Raw genomic sequence first — 23723 nt, 5'->3', positions numbered from 1 at the left:
CATTGAATTTGTCCATAAATGGGTAACGTAGGCTAGAATATCACCAGCGGAACGACACTGACGATTGTGCCAAACAAGATCGAAAGCCATTGAGATGTCAAGAGCAACTGCTTGGGTTTCACTGAACTTTTCCATTAAATTTGTCCATAAATGGGTAACATAAGATAGAATATCACCAGTGGAACAACACTGATGGAATCCATACTGGGGATTGTTGATCAAACCAAGATTTCTAGGTGGTTAATTGATGTCTTTATTACTTTAGAAAAAGTAGAAGTAATTGCACTGGGACGATAATTGGATGGGAGGGATTTGTCACCCCTTTTAGAAACTGGCTGGATATGAGCAAATTTCCAAGAAGAAGGAAAAACACCTTTGGAATAAGAAAGTGAAAAAATGCGGAAAATTAGAGGAGTAAGTTCAGGAGCACAAGTGTAGAAATACCATCAGGACCTGGAGCTTTCTTAGAATCGAGATTCGTCAAAATCCTTCTGACATCCTTTTAACGGAAGACCACAGGAGACATTGAATGAAGCATGTTGGGAAGTGTTTTACCAAGATCATTAATACATGAGTTGGAAGAAAAACAGGATGCTAGCAGGTCAGTCTTATCCTTGGCTGAAGTGACAATAGAACCATCTGGTTTTGACAGAGGTGGGAACAGAGATGGGCAAAAGTTGTGGACAATAGCTTTGGCAAGAGACCAGAATGCTCGGCTACCATTAGGGCAAGAAGTAAGTTTTCTACTCTTAGCCTGTTCAAAATCTAGTTTGGACTGATTAATAACAGCTTTACAATTGTTGCGAGCTTTGATACAGGCAGAAAATGAAACTGAAGAGTTGGAAACAAGCCAATTACGATATGCAACATTCTTGTCTTGAGCAGCCTTAGCACATTTATTGGAAAACCAAAGTTTAGATAAAGGACGAGATTTTAAAGTGGAGTGTGGAATAAAGGATTCCATTCCTACAAGAATAATTTCACTGACATGATCTGAGCAAACATTGATATCAGAAGTTTTGAAACAGTAACCTGACCAAGGAAAAGAAGAAAAGAAATCTCGCAGGTCATCTCATTTTGCATTCTTGTAATGCCAAACAACACGAGGTTGGGAATAGCCATGAGATAAAGGCTCCATTGGAGAAGAGACAATCACCAAGTTGTGATGAGGTGCCTAAAGGACCACCCACTTTGACCGTATACTTAAAAGGGTTGTTTGTGAGAAAAAGATCAAGCACGTTGGCTGTATGGTTAGGTTTGTTCAGTATTCTGGTAGGTAAATGAATAATCTGTGCGAGGTCATTAGTAATTGCAAAAGCCTCGGCATTTCGACCAGCTGAGTCTGTGTGACTAGAAAACGGAAACCAGCTGGAGTTGTGAACATTGAAATCACCAAGAAAAATTACCTCACTGTTAGGAAAGTTGGACTGGAGAAAGTCAAGTTGCAGAGAGAGGAAGTCAAAGAATTCCAAGTGATTAGTGGAGTTGGGAGAACGGTAGAGATAACAGATAAATTTGACAGAATGAGATAGAGAGATTTTAAGCCAGAGAAGATCGAAAAGAGGAGATTCCAAATTTCCAAGTCTCTGACGGGGAATATCGGAACAGACATATGCACAAGCAGTGGCAGATTACCCATTAAGGCAATGAGGCACATGCCTAGGGGCCCCAGGCTTTGGGGGACCCCCAAGCCAAGACATTTTCCTATAGTGTTCTAAAATAGATTAATGTTTTCAGTAAACATCATAAAAATCTTGATTAATTTAAGCAAAAATTTAAGCAAAAAATTCAAAAGTACAAAATTTCATTTATTTGCCACCTAACCTTTATTTATTTTTTATTCTTTTTTTTTTTTATTATTATTATTTTTTGAGGGCCCCCAAATATAATTTGCCTAGGGGCCCCAACTATCCTTAATCCACCACTGTGCACAAGTACCATCTTTGAGGTGAAAGAAATCACACAGTGAATAATTTGGTTAACTGAGATGAGGAGTGGCTGAATCAACCGATAACTGAGATTCTGTCAGAAAAAGTACATGGGATTTGGCAGACTGTAAGTGGATATCATTAAGATTAGAACTGAGACCAGGTATATTTGGGAATTAAACTAGGAAATGTTTGGGAGGTTTGGATCTTTTCGCATATAGCTTTGCTCTATTAGTTTGACAACTCATTCATGGTATATTCAATAGTAAGAAAAAGTGGAGTGGGGACATGCTGTATGAAGTAATGAAATTTTTGGATATGGCATACACATGGTAAGAAGAAACCCAGGTCCTTCACATAACCTGGCCTAGACAATGCCCCTCCCCCTTTAGTCCAAGTAGTGTGTATGTGGATACACGCTACTCAGACTCCCTCCAGTCACTATCTGGCAGAGTAGAGGTAGCAAGATTATACACTAGCTAATCCGAAAGCCTCCAACAGGTTCAGTCCAGTGTACTAACTAGCGGCCAGCCTGTGAACACCATTTTAGAGCTGTACCTTCAAAATGTAAGGAAGTTTGGATCTCACAATGGGGATCATGGTGTTGGGTTATGTTGGACTGTTATTCATCCAGCCTTTGAGCCACTGGGCAATCAAGAATCCAATGTTGCCCGTCTAGTACTGCAAGGTGGTGGGCTGGGTACTATAGGATCACGTAAGTTTCTGGCAGGGTGAACCCTAGCATCACTGTGGGCTTGGCAGGAAGGGCCCGAAAAAAAAAAAAAAAACTGAAGTTTGTATTTGTATAAGTTTGTTTTTTCATGGGAAAGGCAGTTTGAGCTCGGAATGAAAGATGAAGAGAAAGAGGGTAGATGTTAGAAAGGCTTTCCACTAGGAAATAAAAGAATTGATTTAAGGATTGATTGTGTTAAATTGATTATTTAATTATTTATATTTTACTCTAATGTACCGGTAAGTCGTCGATTTTTTCATTTTTTCCATTTTAATTTCTGGAGGGTATCATACGGAAGTGTTCTACGCACTATACTGAGGTAAACTCCTCTTATTATTTTACTAAGAGTTTATATAGGTAAAGAACTCGAAAAAAGAAATTCTTTGAACATCCTTTGCCAAAGATTTCTCATAATCAACCTTTGCCTGCCTAATCTCCTTTGTGACTTAGTTACAGACCAGCTTATATCTATCCTAGGCTTCCATGTCACCCATTAATTTATATGTTTCCCATGCATTTTTCTTCTCTGCCATGTCTCATTAGTTCATCTGACATCCATTTAGGCCTAAACCTTGAACAATATTTCTTAGTTGGTATGTAAAGCCTAGTAGCTTCCAAGATTAATTCTTTGAATGCCTCCCATTTTGAATTTGTTGTTGGTAACATCATCAGTTGGTCCCACTGAATAGAATTTAAATACTGTCTCAGACCACTGTAGTCGCCTTTGGATTGGATTGATTTGGTAGTTGTTGGCGCATCGGCTTCTGTGGCCATATTGCACCTCCAAAGGTTTTTGCAGTACAGTGATCCAAGCCCGAGGCGGGAATCGAACCCGCGACCTTTGGGTTGCCGGGCAGGTACTTTACCCACTCGGCTAGCCCGGTCGGCTTAGTCGCCTTTACGAAAGCAAAAACCCTTCCCTATACACCTGATGGTACTTACCTATTTGAATAAATACCACCTAGTTGTTCCTTTATCTGCAGATTTTTAATGCATGAAGAATCACTACTGATAATCAGATCAAGAGTATTACTCCCTCTAGTTGCCTCCCTAACATGCTGATATAATAATAATAATTTCATTTATTGCAACTACAGCAAGCCCATCACAGCACTAGGCTAGGGGCATAAATTCAGTACAAAGGAGTCAAATATATATATAAAAAATTGCATAGCATATTCTATATATACATTAACAACGAATATGAATTATAATGATCAAAAATATATATTGCAGAACAGCACATTTGGCTCTGGATGTAGTTACTGGGTTGTAGGTAGGCAGCTGTTTGTATTTCTCATAATTTGTTTGGAAATGAGACTCCTGTAGGCTTCAGAGTTGAGCAACCTCTTACAATCAATGTTGTGATAATTTATGAGGTGAAGGGATGCATTGGGGAACATCCTGTCCATTTGTTTTAGTCTGGAGAGTTTGGATTTGAATTGTTGTTGGTTTCTTGAGTTTTCTCTGTTGGTGGGAGCTATTATGTTGGCTAGGTTTGGTGAACTGGATGCAGAAGTAATTAACTTAGCAAGAAGCATGACTCCAGACTTGTTGATCATCTGTTGCAGAGGCTTTGTTTTTAAGTTTTTGTAAAGCTGTTGCCTGGATATTGTACGGGGAAAACGAAGTTTATTGTTCAGCCATCTAAGAACCCAATACTCTAGGGCAAGGAATTTTTTTACTGTAACTTGAGGAGCGCCAGACCAGATTTCGGAGGCATAGGACAGAATGGGAAAAATGCATCTCTGAACATGGTTAATGACTGTTTTTCTATCTTGAATCGCCGCTGTTTCTTGCTTGATCAGCCATCTTGATTTTTGAATTTTTTTAGCAACATATACATAGTGAGAATTAAATGAAAGATTTTTGTCAAAAACAACTCCTAGGTCTTTGTGAGCAAATACGTTGGGAATTGAAACATGTGAAATTTTAATTTCTATGTGGTTTGGTTGTTTCTGTAAGGAATAAGTTATTTGAGCAGATTTGTTTGTATTTATAGTGAGATTGAGATTCTTCAGATATTTGATGATTCCGCACATCTGTAAATTCGCATCATGGCTAACCTTGGAAATGTCATCACAGGATTTGGAAATAATAAACAACTTTAAATCATCGGCATAAGACAGCAGATTTGGATTTTCTTGTAGAAGTGGTTGTAGAGATGCTGAAAATATAACTCTGGAGAGAACACCTCCTTGAGGGATGCCTGTTGCGGTTGTGACGAGAATATTATCAGTATTAGTGGGGAAGATGAGATTTCTGTGATTGAGGCTGTACTGAAGATAGGATATAACCATTGTATCAATGGGGAAATGATTTTTCAGTATTTCAATGGCTTTCTTGTGATCAATGTTGTCGAAAGCACCTTTGATATCTAAGTAAAAGACATCGCATTGTGCTTTATCCTGAAATGCAGTTTGGATGCGCACAATGGTGTCAGCTAGGCTTGTTGTTGTAGAGAGCCCTGTAGGACCAAAATTCATGTTGCCGGGTGCATTAGCAAAGATCGCATCCCGAAGGTATGGCAGCATGATCTTATCAATAATCTTAGCGATTATTGACGATACAGCAATTGGACGATAGTTTATATGGTTATTATTGCTAGCCTGTTTTGGAATCAGGGTAATTCTAAAAGTCTTCCATAATCTTGGAAGGAATGGCTGGGAGATGCAACTGGAAATAATATGAACTAGAGAATCAATGATGAATGCACTAGACAATTTAATAATAAAACTAGGGATGCCGTCAGGGCCTTCACTACTATCAATTTGTAGTTTGTTAATAATTTTCTGAACTGTATCCTTGTTTACAAGTTGGTTGATTAGCAGAGCTTGATTAGGAAGCATTTCATGTTGAACGCTATTTGCGTGTTTATAAGAATTGAATTCTTTAAATTTGTTTTGCATATCTTCATTGCAGATGTCAAAATTGCATGTTTCCATATTGAATTTTATCCATTCCAAAGTCCGGTCTTGCTGCAAGGTAGCTCTTGTTTTTGAAGAGAGTGCTCTTTTATTATGCTTGAGCCTGGACATTAAGTAATTTTTGTACGCCTGAATTTTTTTGAGCTGAAACAGTGCTCTGCTCTTTTTATACTTTATGTATGTTGATGAAGTGCCGTACTTCTTCCACTGCCTGTGGCATTTTTGTTTCCTTTTAAAGTATGGTTTTAGATGAGATCTGAACCACGGTTTGGATTGAGAAGAAACTCTTACAAGTTTGGATGCTGACTCTGTTTTTAATTGATTTAACCATTTTATTAATAGAAACGTGGCGTCCTGAATAGGTATATTTTTAAGAGAATCCCATGGATAGTATTTTAAGAGCTGCAAAAACTTTTCTTTCTGAAGGAATTTAATCGATGATATTCTTTTAGTGCTTTCTAGAGGGGGGGAGGAGGATTCCCACAGCAAATTGTTGCTTGAAATTCTATACTTTTGTGGTCAGATCTAAATGTAATGTTGCTACTACACTTTTCTTGAAGTTGAAGATTGGAGTAAACTAGATCGAGCGCTTGATTACCTCTTGTAGCAGGGACGTTGATATTTTTAGCTCCTAGAACTAATAAGGAGTCGGACAGCAACTTCATTTGTAAATTATATTTGGGCAAGGGGAGATTAAAGTCGCCCATTATAATTATGTTAGATTGAGACTTATGAACAGTGATTATGCGGGTTATTACTTCGTTAATAATATCATCAGTAGGTCCAGGCAGAATATAAATATTATATATTTGAAGTAGTGACTCTTTAACTTGGATCAGAAGAGAAATTCCTTCAAAGTTGTAAGAAGAGGTGTTGTAGGTGTTAATAACTTTAATGTTGGATTTTAAAATAATTGCTGATCCTCCACCTCTTCGATTAATCCTAGATGTCATGTATGGAGTGTAGTTTAGATTTTTCGGCAGTAGAAAATCATCCTGAAGAGGTTCCTGCATCCATGTTTCAACTAAACAAATTATGTCATGAGTTTCTCCAACCAAAAGTGCTATAAGCGTAGACAGTTTATTTTTTACGCTTCTTACATTCTGTAGAAAAATGTTGAGATTAACATAGATGTTAGAAGGATGTTCGCAAGCATTAGGAGGAAGGATAAATGATGGACTATGATGCGAACCCGGACTGGTATTCTCTAGCTATGCAGACAGCTCAACAGATTGAGAGTTAGACGTTAACTCCTCATTGAAGTTGTTGACAGAACCTAGAACAGTTCCATAAAATGGCATGACTAGTAGACCATTCGGCCAGATATCAGGATTTAGATACTTTTGAAGGTCACAATCCTTTAGTTCAATTCTGAAAGATGCGTAAGTTGGATGTTTGGTTTTTAACTTGAAAGCACTACCCGGAATTTCCAGCTCCAATAGCAGCTGATCCACCTGCTGGGAGGTAGTATTGGGATCTAGTCTGCTGACAAAAATATTATTACTTTTAAACATCGGACGATTTCTATTTCTAATTTTAATACAAGACTGCGTATTTTTTGTTCCTATTATGCTACTATATTTGTTCCTTCTGCGGGGAACCTTGAAACTTGAGGAGTTTGAAGGCAAGCTATTATGGGTAGGAACTTCAGGATTAGGAATAGATGGATAATTTTGACAGTGCACGTACATACTGCCAGGTTTCTGTTGATTTCTAATTGTGGTGGGTATCAGTTGCAAGCTTGTGTCAACAATACGTTGCGAAGATACACGATTCTGCCCTCTGAGAGAATGAGAGATAGAACTAGATCTGATAGATGGTGCTGCTATTGTTTCTGGAACAAATACTTCAGCATCTGGTCTGAGGACTGGATCTGCAGCAACTTGATGAACATAAGAAGGGCAAGGTATTGGAGGGCTCTCAACCATTGCCTTTAGCTCAAGAAGCATGTGGTAGAATTTGCATTGTTGGTCTTCTATTCGAAAAAGATGCTGCTTAATATCATCATTCTCTCTAAGTTGTTTTCTCAACATTTCTTCCAGGGTAACAACTGAGATTTCTTTGCTCGGGGATATTGTAGGCAGGGGGAGCGGGTAAGAAATGTCCTCAGTCTGTGTGGTGGCATCTAAGCTTGACTTCCTTGTATGGTGAAAAGGCTTCGGAGATGGTAATACATTGACAAAAGGAGATGAAAGATTTTTAGAGCTGCATGGGAGATCGGCATTTGTTGGAGTATTCTGACAGTTTAGCTTATGTTGACTAGAAGGAGACTGTAAATTTGAGCTTTCATTGTTGGCTTTTTTACAGGAAGGACATCTCCAATTATTTTTTAAAGCACTTGATGACTTCGAAAAATTTTTAATCAATGAACAAAAATCACAGTTAATGATACTGCAACCTTTACAGATAACCCAATTACAAACTGTTTTTTGACATCCATTGCATGAGACTGCTTCTTTAGGTGCCATACTGAAGATTTAAAAAAAATGACTGAGTACCAGTAAATAGAAAATACAAACAAGCAGGTGTTCCATTATCGACACAGCAGGGTACTGTAGCGAAGAGTTAGAATGTCTGAGTAGCTGGACTACAGGTGAGATTGACGTAGGTGTGGCTAACGGAAAAATTGCTGGAGGGCTACAGGACTTGACCCAAAGCAGGGACAATGCCAAGGTCACAAACGGTCTTATGACAAAGAAAGCACTACTTTCAAAAGTCAACCAGCGTTTCTGTATGTAGTTACGCTAAGCAAAGGCTAGCGATAACGTTGCACACTATAAATTTAAATCTGAAATAAACAGTACTTATCTTTACGAAGTCTTCATAAAAACCATCCAAGCTGCCCAATATTCATCTAAGGAACATGTCGGTGCACCACTTTACAAAAATTCCATTTAGAAAACAATCATCCAATAAGTCCACAAAAGCCTTGCTAGTATGAGTGACCAACCCATAAATTCCAGTAAATATCCAGGAAATTAAAAGGCCCCATTATAAGACTGATTTACTGGCCCACTATTTCCCTGTACAGTTTTTTATTATACTCATCAGAGTCATTAGGCCTATAGCACACTCCTACTCTTAATTTTGATCTCCCAGTGCTTATGTCACACCAAACTGACTCGACACTGCACTGTCCAGTGATGTCAACTGGCTATACTTCCTTGTATTTTATGTTTCTTAACTAACAGCATAATCCCTCCTCCCTTCCTATCCTGTCTATCCTTCCTGTACACATTGTACTCCCCAAATTCCAGTTCTGCATTCCTTATATCTGCGTGACACCACATCTCTGATATACCAACAATATCTACCTTTGAATGTTTTGACCAACACCTCAAATTCATCAAATTTATTTACCAAAATCCTAGCATTGGTGTATATGCAAATATACACGCACCTGTTCCTATTCTTAGCTACCCTTACACAACCCATGTGTTTACTTGTACCACAATGACTCCCAGCAGTCTCCGATATACCCTGCATCTTATTTTCCATGCTGCTGCTCATTCCAATAGAAGCAGTGAAAGAATCACTTTCACCTCTGCCAGCGGCTACTGTTAATCTACTAGTCCTTGTATTCCCCACACCCTTACAGCTGGGTATAGAAAGAGGCTGTACAATATCGAGGTCCCGGTCGTTTTTTTTTTTTTCGGTATTGAAATACCGGCATTGATACAAAAAATACCGTTTTTTTGGTACTAATTTAAAAAAAAATAATTTTTTTATAATTTAATCTCATAAAGGTTATAAAATCACCTTTATGTGATTATGACATCATTATCTCTACTAGCAAACATTCAATAAATCATCAATAGGACACCATGCAACATCGTAACTTTTCCACAATTCTCAGACAACCATGTCTGACAATATCGTAACACCCAAGTCCCGTTCCTCCACTACTGACTTAGTTCAACTCCACCAAGTGTATAAGTTATTTTGGAGTTGCTGTTCCCCAGGTGTAAGACCTTGCATTTTGCTGAATTAAAGCATAGCTGCCACTTTTCTGACCATCCTGGAAGTCTATCTAGGTCACTCGGAAGAAGCTCTGCTTGGCAGCGATCATTAACTACTCTACTGATCTTTACATCATCTGCAAGTTTAAACCTCATGCCCTCCATCCTTTCATGGATGTCATTTAAGATAATCAAAAACAACAGTGGTCTCAATACTGATCCTTGGGGAACCCCACTTCTTACATTAACCCAATCTGAGGAATAACCATTTATCACAACCCACTAGCTGGTGCCCTCAAGCCACCATGCTATCCATCTAAGGATTTTCCCTATGATTCCAGCCTGCTCCAACTTATAAAGTAACCACTCATGTGGAACTGAGTCAAGTGCTTTTCTGAAATCCAAATAAACAATGTCAAAATTATTCCCTAAATCCAACTCACGAGTGACCTGTCAAAATGCCTAACCAGATTTGTTAAACATGATTTTCCCTTTACAAAACCACGCTGTGTAACTTACAGAATTTCATTTCCATCTAAATGATCCTGAATTCCACCCTTGATCATTGCCTCCGTGATTTTCCCTACTACTGAAGTTAGACTGGCCGGTCGGAAATTTCCCGTGCCACTCCTAGAATCACCTTTATGTTCCAATTTACACCAATCCAACGGAATCTCTCCTGAGTATAGTGATGCTCTCATAACTAGCATTAATGGTTCAATGCACTCACTTGCCGCCTCCTTTAAGATTATAGGGTATATGCCATCAACCACAGAAGCCTTACTCGCCTGTAGGCATGAAAGCTTTCTCATTAAATAATCATTTGAAATTTCAACATCATTAATTACATTTTTTCAACTTCACTTCCATAATATCTCGACACAAAGGTTTTTTTTTTTTTTTATGTAAATATCAATGCAAAATAACTGTTGAGTTCATTTGCAACTTCAGCTATGGTATCTAATACTATCCCACGTCCATTACATAAGGGTCCAATCTGATTTGTCCTTCTGTTCTTTGCATTTATATATGTGAAGAATTCCTTATCTATACTCTTTGCTCTCTTCTTTATTCTTAAACCCCACTCTTTGCTCTCTCTCCCAGACTCAGTAAAGATACTATAGTGAAAATTATGCTTCACTTAATAAAACGTCTTTCTCCTTCAGAAAATGAACATAATTCAACCATGGAAGACCAATGTGGAATAGAACATCAGTGTTCTGCAAATTCTTTCCAAAACAGGAAATTGCCTGACTCCAATGAGATTTTAAAAGATGAACTTGAGTCGGAATTAATGAAATACTTAACCATTTTTGCTAAAAAAGTTCAAAGCCTAGAAAATATGGACTGAGATCGTCTACGATTATCTCAGTACAATAGTACCAGAACAGAATCCGAAAGGGTGTTTTATGTCGCTAATCAAATACTGTATGTACCAAAATTAGATCCATTTTAAACGATCATACTATTGATTGCTTATGTTTCTTAAGAGCTCACTGTATTGGACAGGTGGTGTGGATGCTTAAACGTAACTAAACTTTGCAATAACAATATGTATTTCTTTGTTTTTATTATAACTGTATTTTAATGATTTTTTTCAGAATATTTATTATTGCAATAAAAGTCTATTTAAAACATGAATTCAAGTAATTGGTAGTACTTCTTTTTACCTTACGTCATTGCACCTAATTGTTATCAAAATTTATTGAGAAAAACGTTTGTTTTTGGAATACCGGTATTAATGCCGGTATCCCGGTTTCATAAATTAAAAATACCGGTATTAAGATTTTGACCGGTATCGTAAGCCCTAGCTGTACCCAGTGACATTATATAGCTTTCATAGCTTGAAGCTTTTGTCCAAGCCTTAACTAAACAAATGTAATAAATAAGTGTCAACTTGTTTGAGTGCTTCTGACTTCACCTACAAAATTTTGAGAAAAATTTAACTCAGAAAGACACTCTGGACTCAACTTTTATTCTTTATTACTGATCTCCCCTAATATGCTCCTAAAGTTTGTTAGAAGAGTTCTGACTCTGTATAAATATATAATGCACATTATACTCATGTAAATGTGCTTTATATATTCAATTTTAATTACTACAATGAATTCAGGATGTTATCAAATTCATGAAAGTATGCCTACTATAATTTGTGTATTGGGGGGGGACAAGAAATTAAGACACCTGTTGCAGCTGTCTTAATTTCTTTGTATAATTTCTTACAGGAAAATAAACTGTTATATTTTACAATGCCTGTAAGTAAAATCAAAATCATATTATATCCACTCAAAAAACATTCAAAAACTACCAAAAACAGCATCATTAAATTCTGCACATAGGGCATCTAAAAAATACACACTAACAAAAACTTCCATATAATACAAAAAAAACTTGTATATTAGTATATATGTGATTAAAAGGTACCTTACCTTCCTACATTTCCCACTAGCTATTTTGCATTATATATTATCAAGGGTGTAACTCACACTATAAACTGAAAAAAAGCTGCTCTTATCTCATATATTCTACACCACTAAGCCTTAAATAACTGATAAGGAAAAAATAACTAAATAAATATATACAAAGGGGAACCAGTTCCAACACTTAAAATTTCAGCTACATACCTCCAAATTCTTTTGAATGCATTATCACAAAGTTTTATACAAAAAAACTAGTTAACATGAGAGGCAACAGTTTCAAACTTCAATAGATGCCACTGGGCATAACATGAAAGAGGAAGTGAGGAATTAAACAACATCCCACTTCATGGCCATGTGCCAATATGAATGACTCACTGCTGTTTTCAATGTTTTGTTGTCAAAAATAAAAAGGGAGAGGGCAGCAGAGAGGTCCCACCCTCCTCCACAATCTTTTCAGGAATGAACCATGCATATGTCAATATTCCAGTCTTCCTCTTTTTTCTCCAGTCTTCCGTTACCGAAAACACCTCAAATTTATGAGCAATGCATCACCATATTAGTAGGTTTGCAAAACTCCCTTTATGAATTATTGATAACAATTTCTAGATAACTTTATAATTAATATAGATTATTAAGATTCACTATTTCTAGAGGAGTCATTTGTAATTATGTGGCTTTGAATTCTTAACTATTCTGAAAATTAGAATTAGAAAATTCACCTTCTGGAATAAAATAGATATTTTACTAGATATCATATATATAAATAAAAGTGATTAAATACAATAAATTAACCATAACACAGCTAATTAATTACATTTGAACAAAATCTAAAATAATATTTACATTATGATTGAAAACAAGAGTACTGATTGTTATTTTGCATTCAGTACAAGAAAAATAAAAAAAAAAAACATCTGTAAGAATGTAGCATTTCTTACAGAAATGCTACATGATGTCTACATCTTTTCTCAATTGAACTGGGAGACACCTCAAATGGATGGAAGTAATCTCATCAAATAAAAGTAGCTTAAAATTCCCAAAGTTTTAATAGGAAATGAGCAATTAACAAAATTTTAAAAAGACAACTGAAACAATCACTAAATTTAGTAATATTTGTTCACTAGAACTGATTAACTCAGAGGTATGGGGGAGGGGGGGGGAATGTTGATGCTTGAAAAACTTGTGACCCTTCTGACAATGGGAGATTTATAACCTGAGAACTTCTGACTTAAACAAGTTGTGAAAATGGGGAGATCAGAGCAGCCCTGCTCTTAACATTGAATTTCTGTGAATTAGTTAGTCTGAATATAAGTCTTTCAAAAACATGTTTGTGGTGGTGGTGAGATTTTATGCTTATAACATGGGGATTGCATAACTGCCAACCTCTGACTATGCACAAGATTTCACAATTTTTATTGAAAAAAAAAAAAAAAAAAAAAAAGAGCATATTTTAGCCTTGAGATTAAAATTTCCTGACAGCATGCATATTTTATAGCAAGAAACAGCCATAAAACACTTGAATATTAGTACTGACAAATGATGCAAGAAAGAAAGCTTCTTGCTTGCTTCCGAGAAAACAAAAAAAAAAAAATTTCCCACATCACCTGTATTCTGAACTTGGATTTATTCAAAATATTAGAGAATTTTTTTTATATTTTTAAATATAATTATAAACTTTTTATTGAACTTTATTTTTTAACCTCTATCACAGCTTAAGATTTAAAGTCAGCATTAAAAAGCACGAGGGCCAGATGACATTCCTATCTTATTTTGGAAAAATACTGTCACTACGCTAAAACCCCCTCGTACACTGGATCTTCAACTTGTCTTTCAGGCTGGAGAAGTATCCTAAACACTTTAGGCAGGTCAATATACTTCCAGATTTCAAAAAAGATAACAAAAATGATGTAACTGATTACAGACCCATATTCTTGCAAAACATTTTGACACAGAAGTACACAAACATCTCTTCAAATTCTTCAGGCCTTTCATTGATCAGAATCAACGTGGTTTCTGCAGTGGAAAGTCAGTGGTCACAAATTTGCTCCCTTTCTGGCAATATACCTCTGAAGTTCTTGATAATCACCTTCAAGTTGATGCTGTTTACTCAGATATCTCTAAGGCATTTGATAAAGACCCTCATGAACAACTTCTGGAAAAACTTAACCTATACAGTATCCATGACCCTTTGCTCTCGTGGCTATGGAGCTATATTACACATCATTTCTTGATTGTTATAATCAATCAAGTAAACTTTGACCATTTTATACCATTAAGTGGAGTGGCATAACAGGCTCCTCCCCCAGGTCCTCTACTTTTCACTGTTTTCATAAATGACCTTTCTTCTTGCATCTGCACCTCCAACGTTCAAGTTGCTCTCTATGCAGATGACCTTAAGATCTACTCAGCAGTGAAGGAGATAACCGATTCTCAACAGCTTCAATACGCCCTCAATAAATTCTCTCAGTGACTATCTGAATGGCTCGTCTGCTAACCCCTCGAAGTGAAAAGTAATCTTTCTCATCCTGCAGAACTCCACAAATAATAAATACAGTGTACACTATTAACTCTGTGATCATCAAAAGGTGTGAACAAGTTAACGACTTGGGGGTTCTCTTCTCCAGCAGTGCTAAAATTGATGCCCATGTCCTTAAAATCACCAGAAAAGCATTCAAAACACTGGGATTTCTCAAAAGGAACACCAAGATCAAAACTAGAGATATGCTGTTATCCTACATAAAAACATTGTTCTGCCAATCCTTGAATTCAGCTCAACACATCTGGAATCCTCACACAAAGACTTTAATTAACAAAATTGAAGCAGTTCAAAAGAAATTTGTCTATTACCTTCTGTCTGCCTCTTCTCTTGAAATGCAAAGTGAACTAGCTCTCATTTAATTATTGTAGTCTATTATTTTTCTCTTCTTTAATAATCTATTTAATATTTGTTTAACTGGTAACTTAGCTTAATGCATATGTCTTTTGTACATATGATTTTAATGTTTGAATCTATTTCAATGGTTTATCTTACTGTTGTATTTCTTATTATTGTTATCAACTCTGTTCATTGTTCTGCTCTCAGATAAGCTGTTAGTGATTATCAGTTGTGTATCTTATTATTAATAAAAAATAAAACAACCCACTTCCATAATAAAAGATGCAAATTTCTTTCAACTATCAAACACTCGCTGGCTAAAGGCGAACTTCTGCACATCTATCCTGCAACCATTCTTCCTCGATTTGACTTTATGCCACCTGATGGGTAGTCTGAGCAAGAGGAAGAATGCCTTCTGCAATGAGCTTGATCAATCCTGACGGCATTCTTCAGTACCGAGCAAGCTCAAATGAACATTCCTTGTTCAAAGCCTTAAACACCTCAATCAGATCACCTTGCAGATGCCTACTCTCAAGACACTGCAAAACTGAAGCCTTTCTTGGTAAGACCACCCTTTTGTTTCCCTCACCAATATTGTTTCCCTTCTTTGCACCCATTCTAGCAGGTTTTTTTTTTTTTTGGCTGATGCTATGTAAGCTTCCTTTCTTGCATTATATGCCTCTACTAATGCTAATTCTAATGATCGGATTACTACAACCCATATACAATACTTGCATTTGCCAATGTTCAAACTTTGAATCCTGCTCAACCCTGGAGAACTCCACTAATAACATTAGTCCACGAAGAGAAGTTTCATTAATAAACAGTCTCAGTCCTCTCCAACTCAACCATCTCTTCATCCATAGCAGAAACTTTGTGTGCAACAGTATCAAAAGCCTTCCTGAAATCTGAGCACAAGATATCAAAATTATGGTTTACATCCACAGCCTTTGTTACTGCATCATGTATCCAATCAGATTGATCAGAGAAGCTCACCCCACAAAAAATCCATGCTGTGATTGCAGTATAACTGCAGTCCTGTCTATATGGTCCTGCATTATTTCTTTAACCAGTGACTCCATTATTTTCCCGGGAACAGAAGTTAAGCTAAGAAATTTGTAATTACTCATGTCGCCTTTTGATCCTCTTTGTGAATTGGAGACATTCGTATACCTCCAGTCCATAGGGACCTTTCCTGAATTCAGAGAGGCTCTCGTAATCATGGCTAAGGGTTTGATTATCCCTTTTGCTGCCTCCCTTAATATAACCGGATAAATCCTATCCACCCCAAGTACCATTTTTATGTTTAGCTTCAACAATTTCTCTATCACTTTCCTCGCAGTTACTACAAAATCATTTACCTCCCTGTTAAGAGTTTAATAAACTTTTGGCCTCCACTTCCCTAAAGAATTACTCATCTGTGAATGTGGATGCAAAATACTCACCCGATTTGTTAGCAACCTGAGTAGGATCATCAACAGTTGAACCATCGATATCAAGTGGACCAATCTGATTCATCCCCTTCCTTCTAGAGTTTACAAAAGTAAAGTCTTTGCTGTTTTTCTTTGCCAAAGATTTCTCATAATCACCTTTACTTGCCTAACCTCCTTTGTGACTTGATTACAGACCAGTTTACATCTACCACAGGTTCTGTGTTGCCTGTTAATTTATATGCAGTGACGGTATAATGTAACACAGCTTGAACTTGTTAGCACAAGGTATAACATAAAACTTGATAGTGTAATACATATCACTGCATTTAGGAATTTATTTGATTACTGAAGTATTGTCAAGCAATTGATTAATTTTATTAATTTCATTTGATCAATTAAATTGTATTTAAACGGAAATCATGCCCCAAACTAGAGCAGCAAAGCAATGGGAATGCTGTGGCTCAGGAAGAACCAAAGGGGTGATTCTCCTACAAATCACAGCCTAATGAATTGTGCAACTTGTGTAATGTTTCCCGATCTTTCTGGAACAGGATATGATACTGCCAAGGAGAGGGGTGTGTGTGTGTGTGTGTGTGTGTGTGTGTGTGTGTGTGTGTGTGTGTTCGGTGCAGAGAGTGTGAAGAAATTAGGCGCCAGTTCAGTGTTCTGATGGCATTTATGAGAGCTTGAAGAGTAGGTTAGATGCCTTCGAGGATTTAAAATGGGGGCCCATCAAGCTCTCACAGCTGCCCTTGAGAAAATCTCTGATCGATCAGAGGTTTTCTCAAGATCAGTCTTCAGACACCTGATCAAAAAATGTTACTTTCCAATTTAACTGATTTACTCTCTAAATCAGCTAAAATCTGGTGCTCCTTAACTATGGAAACTTCCTTTCTGATAACTGGGCATGGATTGCTCAATCAAAAACTATCAGTTTCGCTTGGATCACACTGATCTCTGCAGCTGCGGGAATACTGAAGATAGGAGTCACCTGCTCTTTAACTGTGCAATCTACGACGATCTTAGGGTGAATCTCCGAACTTGCGTTAAAGAGATCTCTCCAGGGCGGGAGGAATTGCTTCTGCAGAATAAGAACTACCTCTCAGCTCTTCAGAACTTTGTCTCCGAGGTGTTTGCTAGCAGAAAGAGAATCAAAGCCGTAGTAGCGCACCAAAACAATCCACCAAATACACCTGTGTAAGCGGGACAATAGTTTGCTGCTCTGCTAACCTGGATGACAAAACATGTACTTTCAGGGAACACTCAGAAATTTCTGCGCAGTGCTGGGCTGCTCATGAATTAAGCATAATTGCATCAAAATTCGATATATTTTCCTCTATGGATCATGCACGCAAGAACTGTCACTGCACTGATCCCAAAGGTCACCCGTACCACATCTCAATTGTTCTGGATACAAGAGTACTTATTGAAGACTACTTTTCTTTTTCTTCCCTTTTGTCAACCAGCACCTTTTTTTTTTTTTTACCAGCACCAGCCTCTTTTCTTTTTTTACTATTTGTTTATTATTATTATTCTTTTTTTTATTTTATTATTTTATTTTTTTTATTTATTTATTATTATTTTTTATCCCAATGTGTCTTTTTTTTTTTTTTTCACTAATGTTTTTTTTTTATTATTATTATTATATTTTATTTTATCCAGCACCACAGGTTGTTTTTTTTTCTTCCCTCTCTTGCTCCTTTCTTTTCCTCTGGAATGGGCCCCAGAGGATCCTGGCCTACCTTCCCATGGTGTGGACAAGTACCCAAAATCATCTGTCCAGGTGACTGATGCTTCTGGGTAGCCAAGCGGCCAGAACATAACAGAACACACACAGATCTGGCCCATTTGTAGTGATACTGTTCTTCACAGAGACACGAGGTGGAGTTGAACAGACGTTCTAGGTGCCGCCCTATACATATACACATGATCAAAAAATGTGATCAGTGCAAGTCTTCCTCAGAACTGCTGGTACATTATGAAGCATTTCTGGAAAATCTTTTGGCAAGATTTGTAACATTAGCCAGGATGAATCCACGAGTCTCTGCCTGTCAAAGAAGCAGTTCAGACAATAAAACATCCAATTTCACTGTCTACATCGGTTTGGTGCTGGCACTCAACATTCAACAGACCCCCCCCCCACACACACACGACACTCTCACATACCGCCTGACAGCTTTGGCATATGCCTTAGAGACAGTGGCGGATTTCCGCACAGGCACACGAGGCGCATGCCTGGGGACTCTTAAATAGAGGGAGGCCTCAAATCTCAGGTCTCAAAAAAATAAAATAAAATTTTTACACTCATCATTATTACCATTACTGAATAAAACTATAATTTAATATGAGAAGTTAATAAACTCTTATGCGAATATCCCTACATATTACATGAAATATCTATGCGAACTTAGTGAATCTGAAGTAGAATACGTATTATCATTAATGCTTAGTTGTGCCATTTTTTCATTTAAAGATTAGTTAAAATATGTATGAAAGAATTACGCAACCAAAATGATTAAAACCGCAACACCAAATCTAGAGCGCGTGCTATAGTAAAAACGTGCGCGTAGAATGCACACTGTAGTGGTACCGAAAATATTTAGAGGGGGGGCCTCAAAATTGAATTGCACCTGGGGCCTCTCAAGTGCTAAATCTGCCATTGCTTAGAGACGAAACCACAGTATATAGGGGGAACCCTGAAGACCACCTCAAAAACAAAAATACTTTGTCCGCATCAGCTGATACAGTAGAAGTGCTTTTATTGCCTGGCAGTCGAACACTTTAGAAATAAGGAACTTTAGAAATCTATATATGTAAAATGCTTAAGTATGCTGCCCAAATTTTTCAACTGCTAATTGTTGCCAGCACCCGTTCACCTCACATGACCACCATACCGAGCAGTCTTTATTAATTTTTGTACTAACATTTTTCGACTGAAGAAAGGCAACCTATGCCCGAAAGCTATCAATGTATGTTTATTTTATCTGTCTTCAATTTTAATAAACCTTTCTAAGTTTTAAAAAGTGTAAAAAGGACTGAACAGTGTGAAAGAACTTTGAGAAAATGTAGAAGAAATGCTAACAAAACATTAGAGGAGAGCTCTAATAGACTAAGAGACCAAAATGAGACTCTACGACTAGGAAGATGGACAGAAAACATTGAAGAAAGAGAAGCAAGATTGGAAATGAGAAGACGCTATAGGACTAATCAAATAGAAGTACCAGATGTGAATAACCAACAAGTTGTAATTAATGTGAAGAGCATGACATAGGAAATGTGTTACAACTGTGATTATTGCAATGCAAGATATTGGGGACATGAGTTAAACACATCAAATAAATACACTAAATGCTGTCATGATGGAAAGGTTTCACTCGACCCACTGTCTGAGACACCTACTCTATTACGAGAGCTGCTTACAGGCAGTACACATAAAGCAAATAACTATAGAGAATATATACGGGAGTACAAATCAGCAATGCCATTCACATCAATGGGCGCAGAGATTAAATCACCACCTGGAAATGGTCCTTACTGTTTTAGAATACACGGCCATATTTAATATTTGGTCTCACCACTATATCCAAATGAGGCAAATAAGCCAGGATATGGACAACTTTATATTTTCGATTCTGCTGAAGCAACAACAACTGGACGAGATGCTGCGACTAATTAACCCATTTGCTGAGTCATATAAACAAATGCATCAAATAATCCAGGCCAATTCAATAATGAACATGTGTATGGCATTTATAGAAGACCTACATCCAAAACAGGTTGCTGCAATATTTGTTGGAGAAGACAGGGAACCACCTGCAAATAGAGACATATATGCCATAGGTGACTACTGTAGAATTATATCACCGCTAAACAAGAATGGTGAAAGACTAAAGGATCTAGATTAAACTATTTACACCATAATCAAAGAGATGGCGTATGTTACGCCGGGTACAACTAGTTATTTAGAATTTACAGTAATTTTTCTAAACAAAATTTTGCAGAAGCCTTCTGCCACAATGGAAGGTTGTCATTTTGGCCGTTAAACGTGCTTGCCACAATATTTTTCTCTGGTCTTCAGTTAATTTTATGAGTCCAAAGTGCCTATAAATTCTCTTAATTTGTGTTCACAGGATATTTCTACAATGAGGATTCCGATGGCGAGTTTTTATAGTGTTTTGTTGGGCAAGTCAGTTTTTAACATTTTTATTCGGTTCTTTTGTCAACGGATCAGGTCACCACACTGCCAATGGCAGGGAACTGAAGAGTGCAGCCTACGTGTTTTGCTTTGCTTCCACATCAAACCTCACTATTCTGACTGGGGAAGAACCTACCCCTTGTGTTCCATTGCTTACGGAACATGTTCCAACCAACTGTTTCCATCTATGACTGACTGTTTTCGAGATTGAAGGTGTTGTTTAACTCCATTTGGAGCTCCTATAACCTAATGCATCTTCCAACCCTCTTATCTGAAGATCCTCAATTTTCCAAATTTTGACCAAATCCAAAGTAACTCAATATGCAGGATATCACCAATCAGCAGGCCAAACAATCAAGCATACCCCATGCAAAAGCCAACCAGTCACTGATTTACAAGAAGAGACAGAGGATTTCGGGCCTGGCCTTGCCTGAAAGAAAAAGAATCTTAAGTCATCCCCAAATCCTCCTCCATATTTGGTGGTCACGGGCACCAAATCAGAGAGGGTAACAAGAAGTCAGTGTGAGCCCAAGGACCCACTGGAAACCTCGGGCTCCCTGACAGAGACCAATGATGAAGCATCAAAGGATCCTGAGACAGCTTTGGATCCTACCTTGCCAAATGGCACTGTTTTGGAAAAGGTTCTGACCCCTCAGAACCCAGCTTGAAAACTTGATGAAGGTCTCAAGTAACCATATCTCTTTGTGGAAACATTATGAATCTCTGGAGCAAACTGTAAACAATTTTTCTCAATGTTCACATAGAGTCAGAAAATAATGGAGCTGAATTAGAAGCATTCCTACCAAATAGGGGCAACCAACTCCTACAGCGTGCCCCTACCTATAGAGATATGCTGAGGAACCCTAAAACTGACAACCAACCTTCCAGTAAAGGCCCCACTCCTAAAAGGAAAACCCTGCAACCTAAATCGCACCCTGTTGTTTTGAAGCCTGCCTCTCCAGATGCACCTAAGACTAGTGAGGAAATTAAAAACACTGTTAGCTCCAAACTGACCAAAGATATCAAGACCACCAGTATAAAATCAATCCAGAAAACCCGGCATACAGGAGTGATTATTGAGACGAAAATCAGAGAAGAAGCCACCAAAATCCTCAATAACTCCAAGATACCCACCTTAGATTTCACTGCTGAGCCCCCAATAAAGAAAGGACTGTGTATCCTCATCTTTGATGTTGATAAAGACTGGACCCTTCTGCTATCAGAGATGAATTGTATCAGAGCAACCTCCAACAGAACTTCCTGGAAGAGGTCCCGACTGACCTTATTATCCCCAAATATCAGACCAAATCAAGAATGGAATTCCTCTAACTGGGTAGTGGAACTTACACCTTCTGCCTGGAAAACCCTTTCCCAACAGAACAGAGTATACATAAACTAGGCAGTTACAGCTTTAGAGAGCATGTGGCTATCCCCAAATGATTTAAATGCTGACATTTGGTCATACTACACATACACAGTCCGAACCAATCTGCAGCCACCTGCACTGAAAAAGGCCATAGCTTTAATTCATGCCCCAATAAGTCATCAGAACCGACGTGCTAACTGCAAGCGAAGAAACTACCACACGCCCACTCAATATATGACAGCAAATGCCCTGTCTATATAAAGGCAAAGAGTGTTCACCAAAATCAAATCAACTATGAGGATTTACTATAAACAGTTCAACACTACCAAGATTAAGTTTCTCCAAATTAATGCACAAAGAGCCAGAGTTGTTGCTAGCCAAATTACACAGAAGATAGAAGAAAACTATGACCTCGTTATAATACAGGAACTACTCTTACGCCAACAAAGTTCATGGATATTCACTCACCTACAAAATTGTGCAGGCTGAGGGGGGGAATTCCCTGGGCGGCCATTGCAGTCCGCAATCCCAATCTAACGGTGACCAGGACTGCACACCTCTGTTCAGCCTGTGCCCAAGTTATCAGCTCCCTCAGCAAATTCTACATTGTGTTGATGTACTGCCAACCAGGAGAGGACATCCTCCCGGCAGTCAGGTACCTTGAAAACAACTCTACAGAGTTACCCAATGCCAGGATACTTGTAGGAGCTGATGTTAACTGTGGATTCCTGGCTTGGTTTAGCACTACCCCAGAAAGTCATGGTTCAAGGAACGGCCAACCCTTGAAGGAATTCCTTACCAATAGCAGTTACACCATCCCCAAACCAGCCTAACAACCTTCCAACATTTGCAAGCTCCCTGTGAGAGGCCACCATCAACATCATCGTCTCTACAAGATCCTTTGCTGGATACCTTTCTGATTGGACAGTCAGTGAAGGCTGGACTACTTCTGATCACCAGGCGATAGCTCTTCAGATGTTTAGATCTGTCACCTGGACTCCTGCCACACCGGTATGCAGTTGATAAAGCAAATTGAGACAAATATGAAGAAACCTCAACTTCAGGCTGAAAAACCCACAAGTCAAAGATCCAGATTACCACAGTGCATCATTACTCATGCCATCGTTCAAGCTTGCAATACATCCATCAAACACAAAAACCCCAGGCTGGATGAGGTTCCCTGGTGATCAGAGGAACTCCAAACCCTGGGGCATGAAGTGAATCACAAACGATGTGCTTTCCAAAGAGCGCAAAGATCCTGACCACAAGCAGAGGTTGACTACCTTAGGCAACAGAAAAAGCTGTCCTGGGAGCACTTGGTTTCAATGATTGGCAATACCAACACTTAGGGGGGGGGGTCATTTACAGAATTATGACTAATAAACTCCCAAGAGGCGAGGTAATACCCTCCACAAGGACAAATGACCAAAACCTAGCAAAACACAATCAATAATATCCTTGATGTGATCTCTAAGCCACTGGCAACTTTCAATACACCACAACAAACCCAGCTCTGTCTAGAACAGGCCTTCTCAAACTATGGGTCGCGACCCCATTTGGGGTCGCGAGAGATTTTAATGTCAAATATTTAAATACACGATTTTATAACATCTAGATGTGTATTTGTGCAGAGTCACACTCACACACCTGCATACAAACAAAGGGAGGAATGCGCGCGCACACGTGCAGCGAGACTATGATTCAATAACACTGACTGCAATGTGAACTAGTGTAGTATTGACGCTCTTCTAGTGTAGTCAATTGTCAGTGTTCCGCCGTAACGAGATTTTAGTTTTTTTTATTTATTCGGTAATTAATAAATCAATTATTATATGCAATATGTTATTTTTATATATTTATTGTATTTTAGGATCAAAATAATTTTTG

General features: G+C 37.9%; 1 protein-coding gene across 5 annotated transcripts in view; it reads right to left on the bottom strand.

The window, feature by feature from the left end:
- LOC150084715 (echinoderm microtubule-associated protein-like 2) overlaps positions 1–23723 on the bottom strand; it is a 364524-nt gene that overhangs the window by 328767 nt on the left and 12034 nt on the right. For 3 of the 5 annotated variants that reach the window (XM_090376573.1, XM_090376572.1, XM_090376569.1), the window contains exon 1: positions 12172–12260. The exons of 1 other annotated variant lie outside the window; for it this stretch is intronic. In XM_090376573.1, coding sequence (XP_090232699.1) covers positions 12172–12193 — 22 coding nt within the window. In that variant the 5' untranslated portion in view covers positions 12194–12260. Of the gene's footprint in view, positions 1–12171; positions 12261–23723 lie in introns of those variants that run through there. One more of the 5 variants, XM_090376570.1, reaches the window with a different exon arrangement.

This window comes from Mastigoproctus giganteus, chromosome 6 (assembly GCF_048544385.1).
Source record: "Mastigoproctus giganteus isolate SK-2022 chromosome 6, ASM4854438v1, whole genome shotgun sequence".
NCBI classification, from domain to species: domain Eukaryota; kingdom Metazoa; phylum Arthropoda; class Arachnida; order Uropygi; family Thelyphonidae; genus Mastigoproctus; species Mastigoproctus giganteus.
This window is presented reverse-complemented; position numbering and strand designations above follow the sequence as displayed.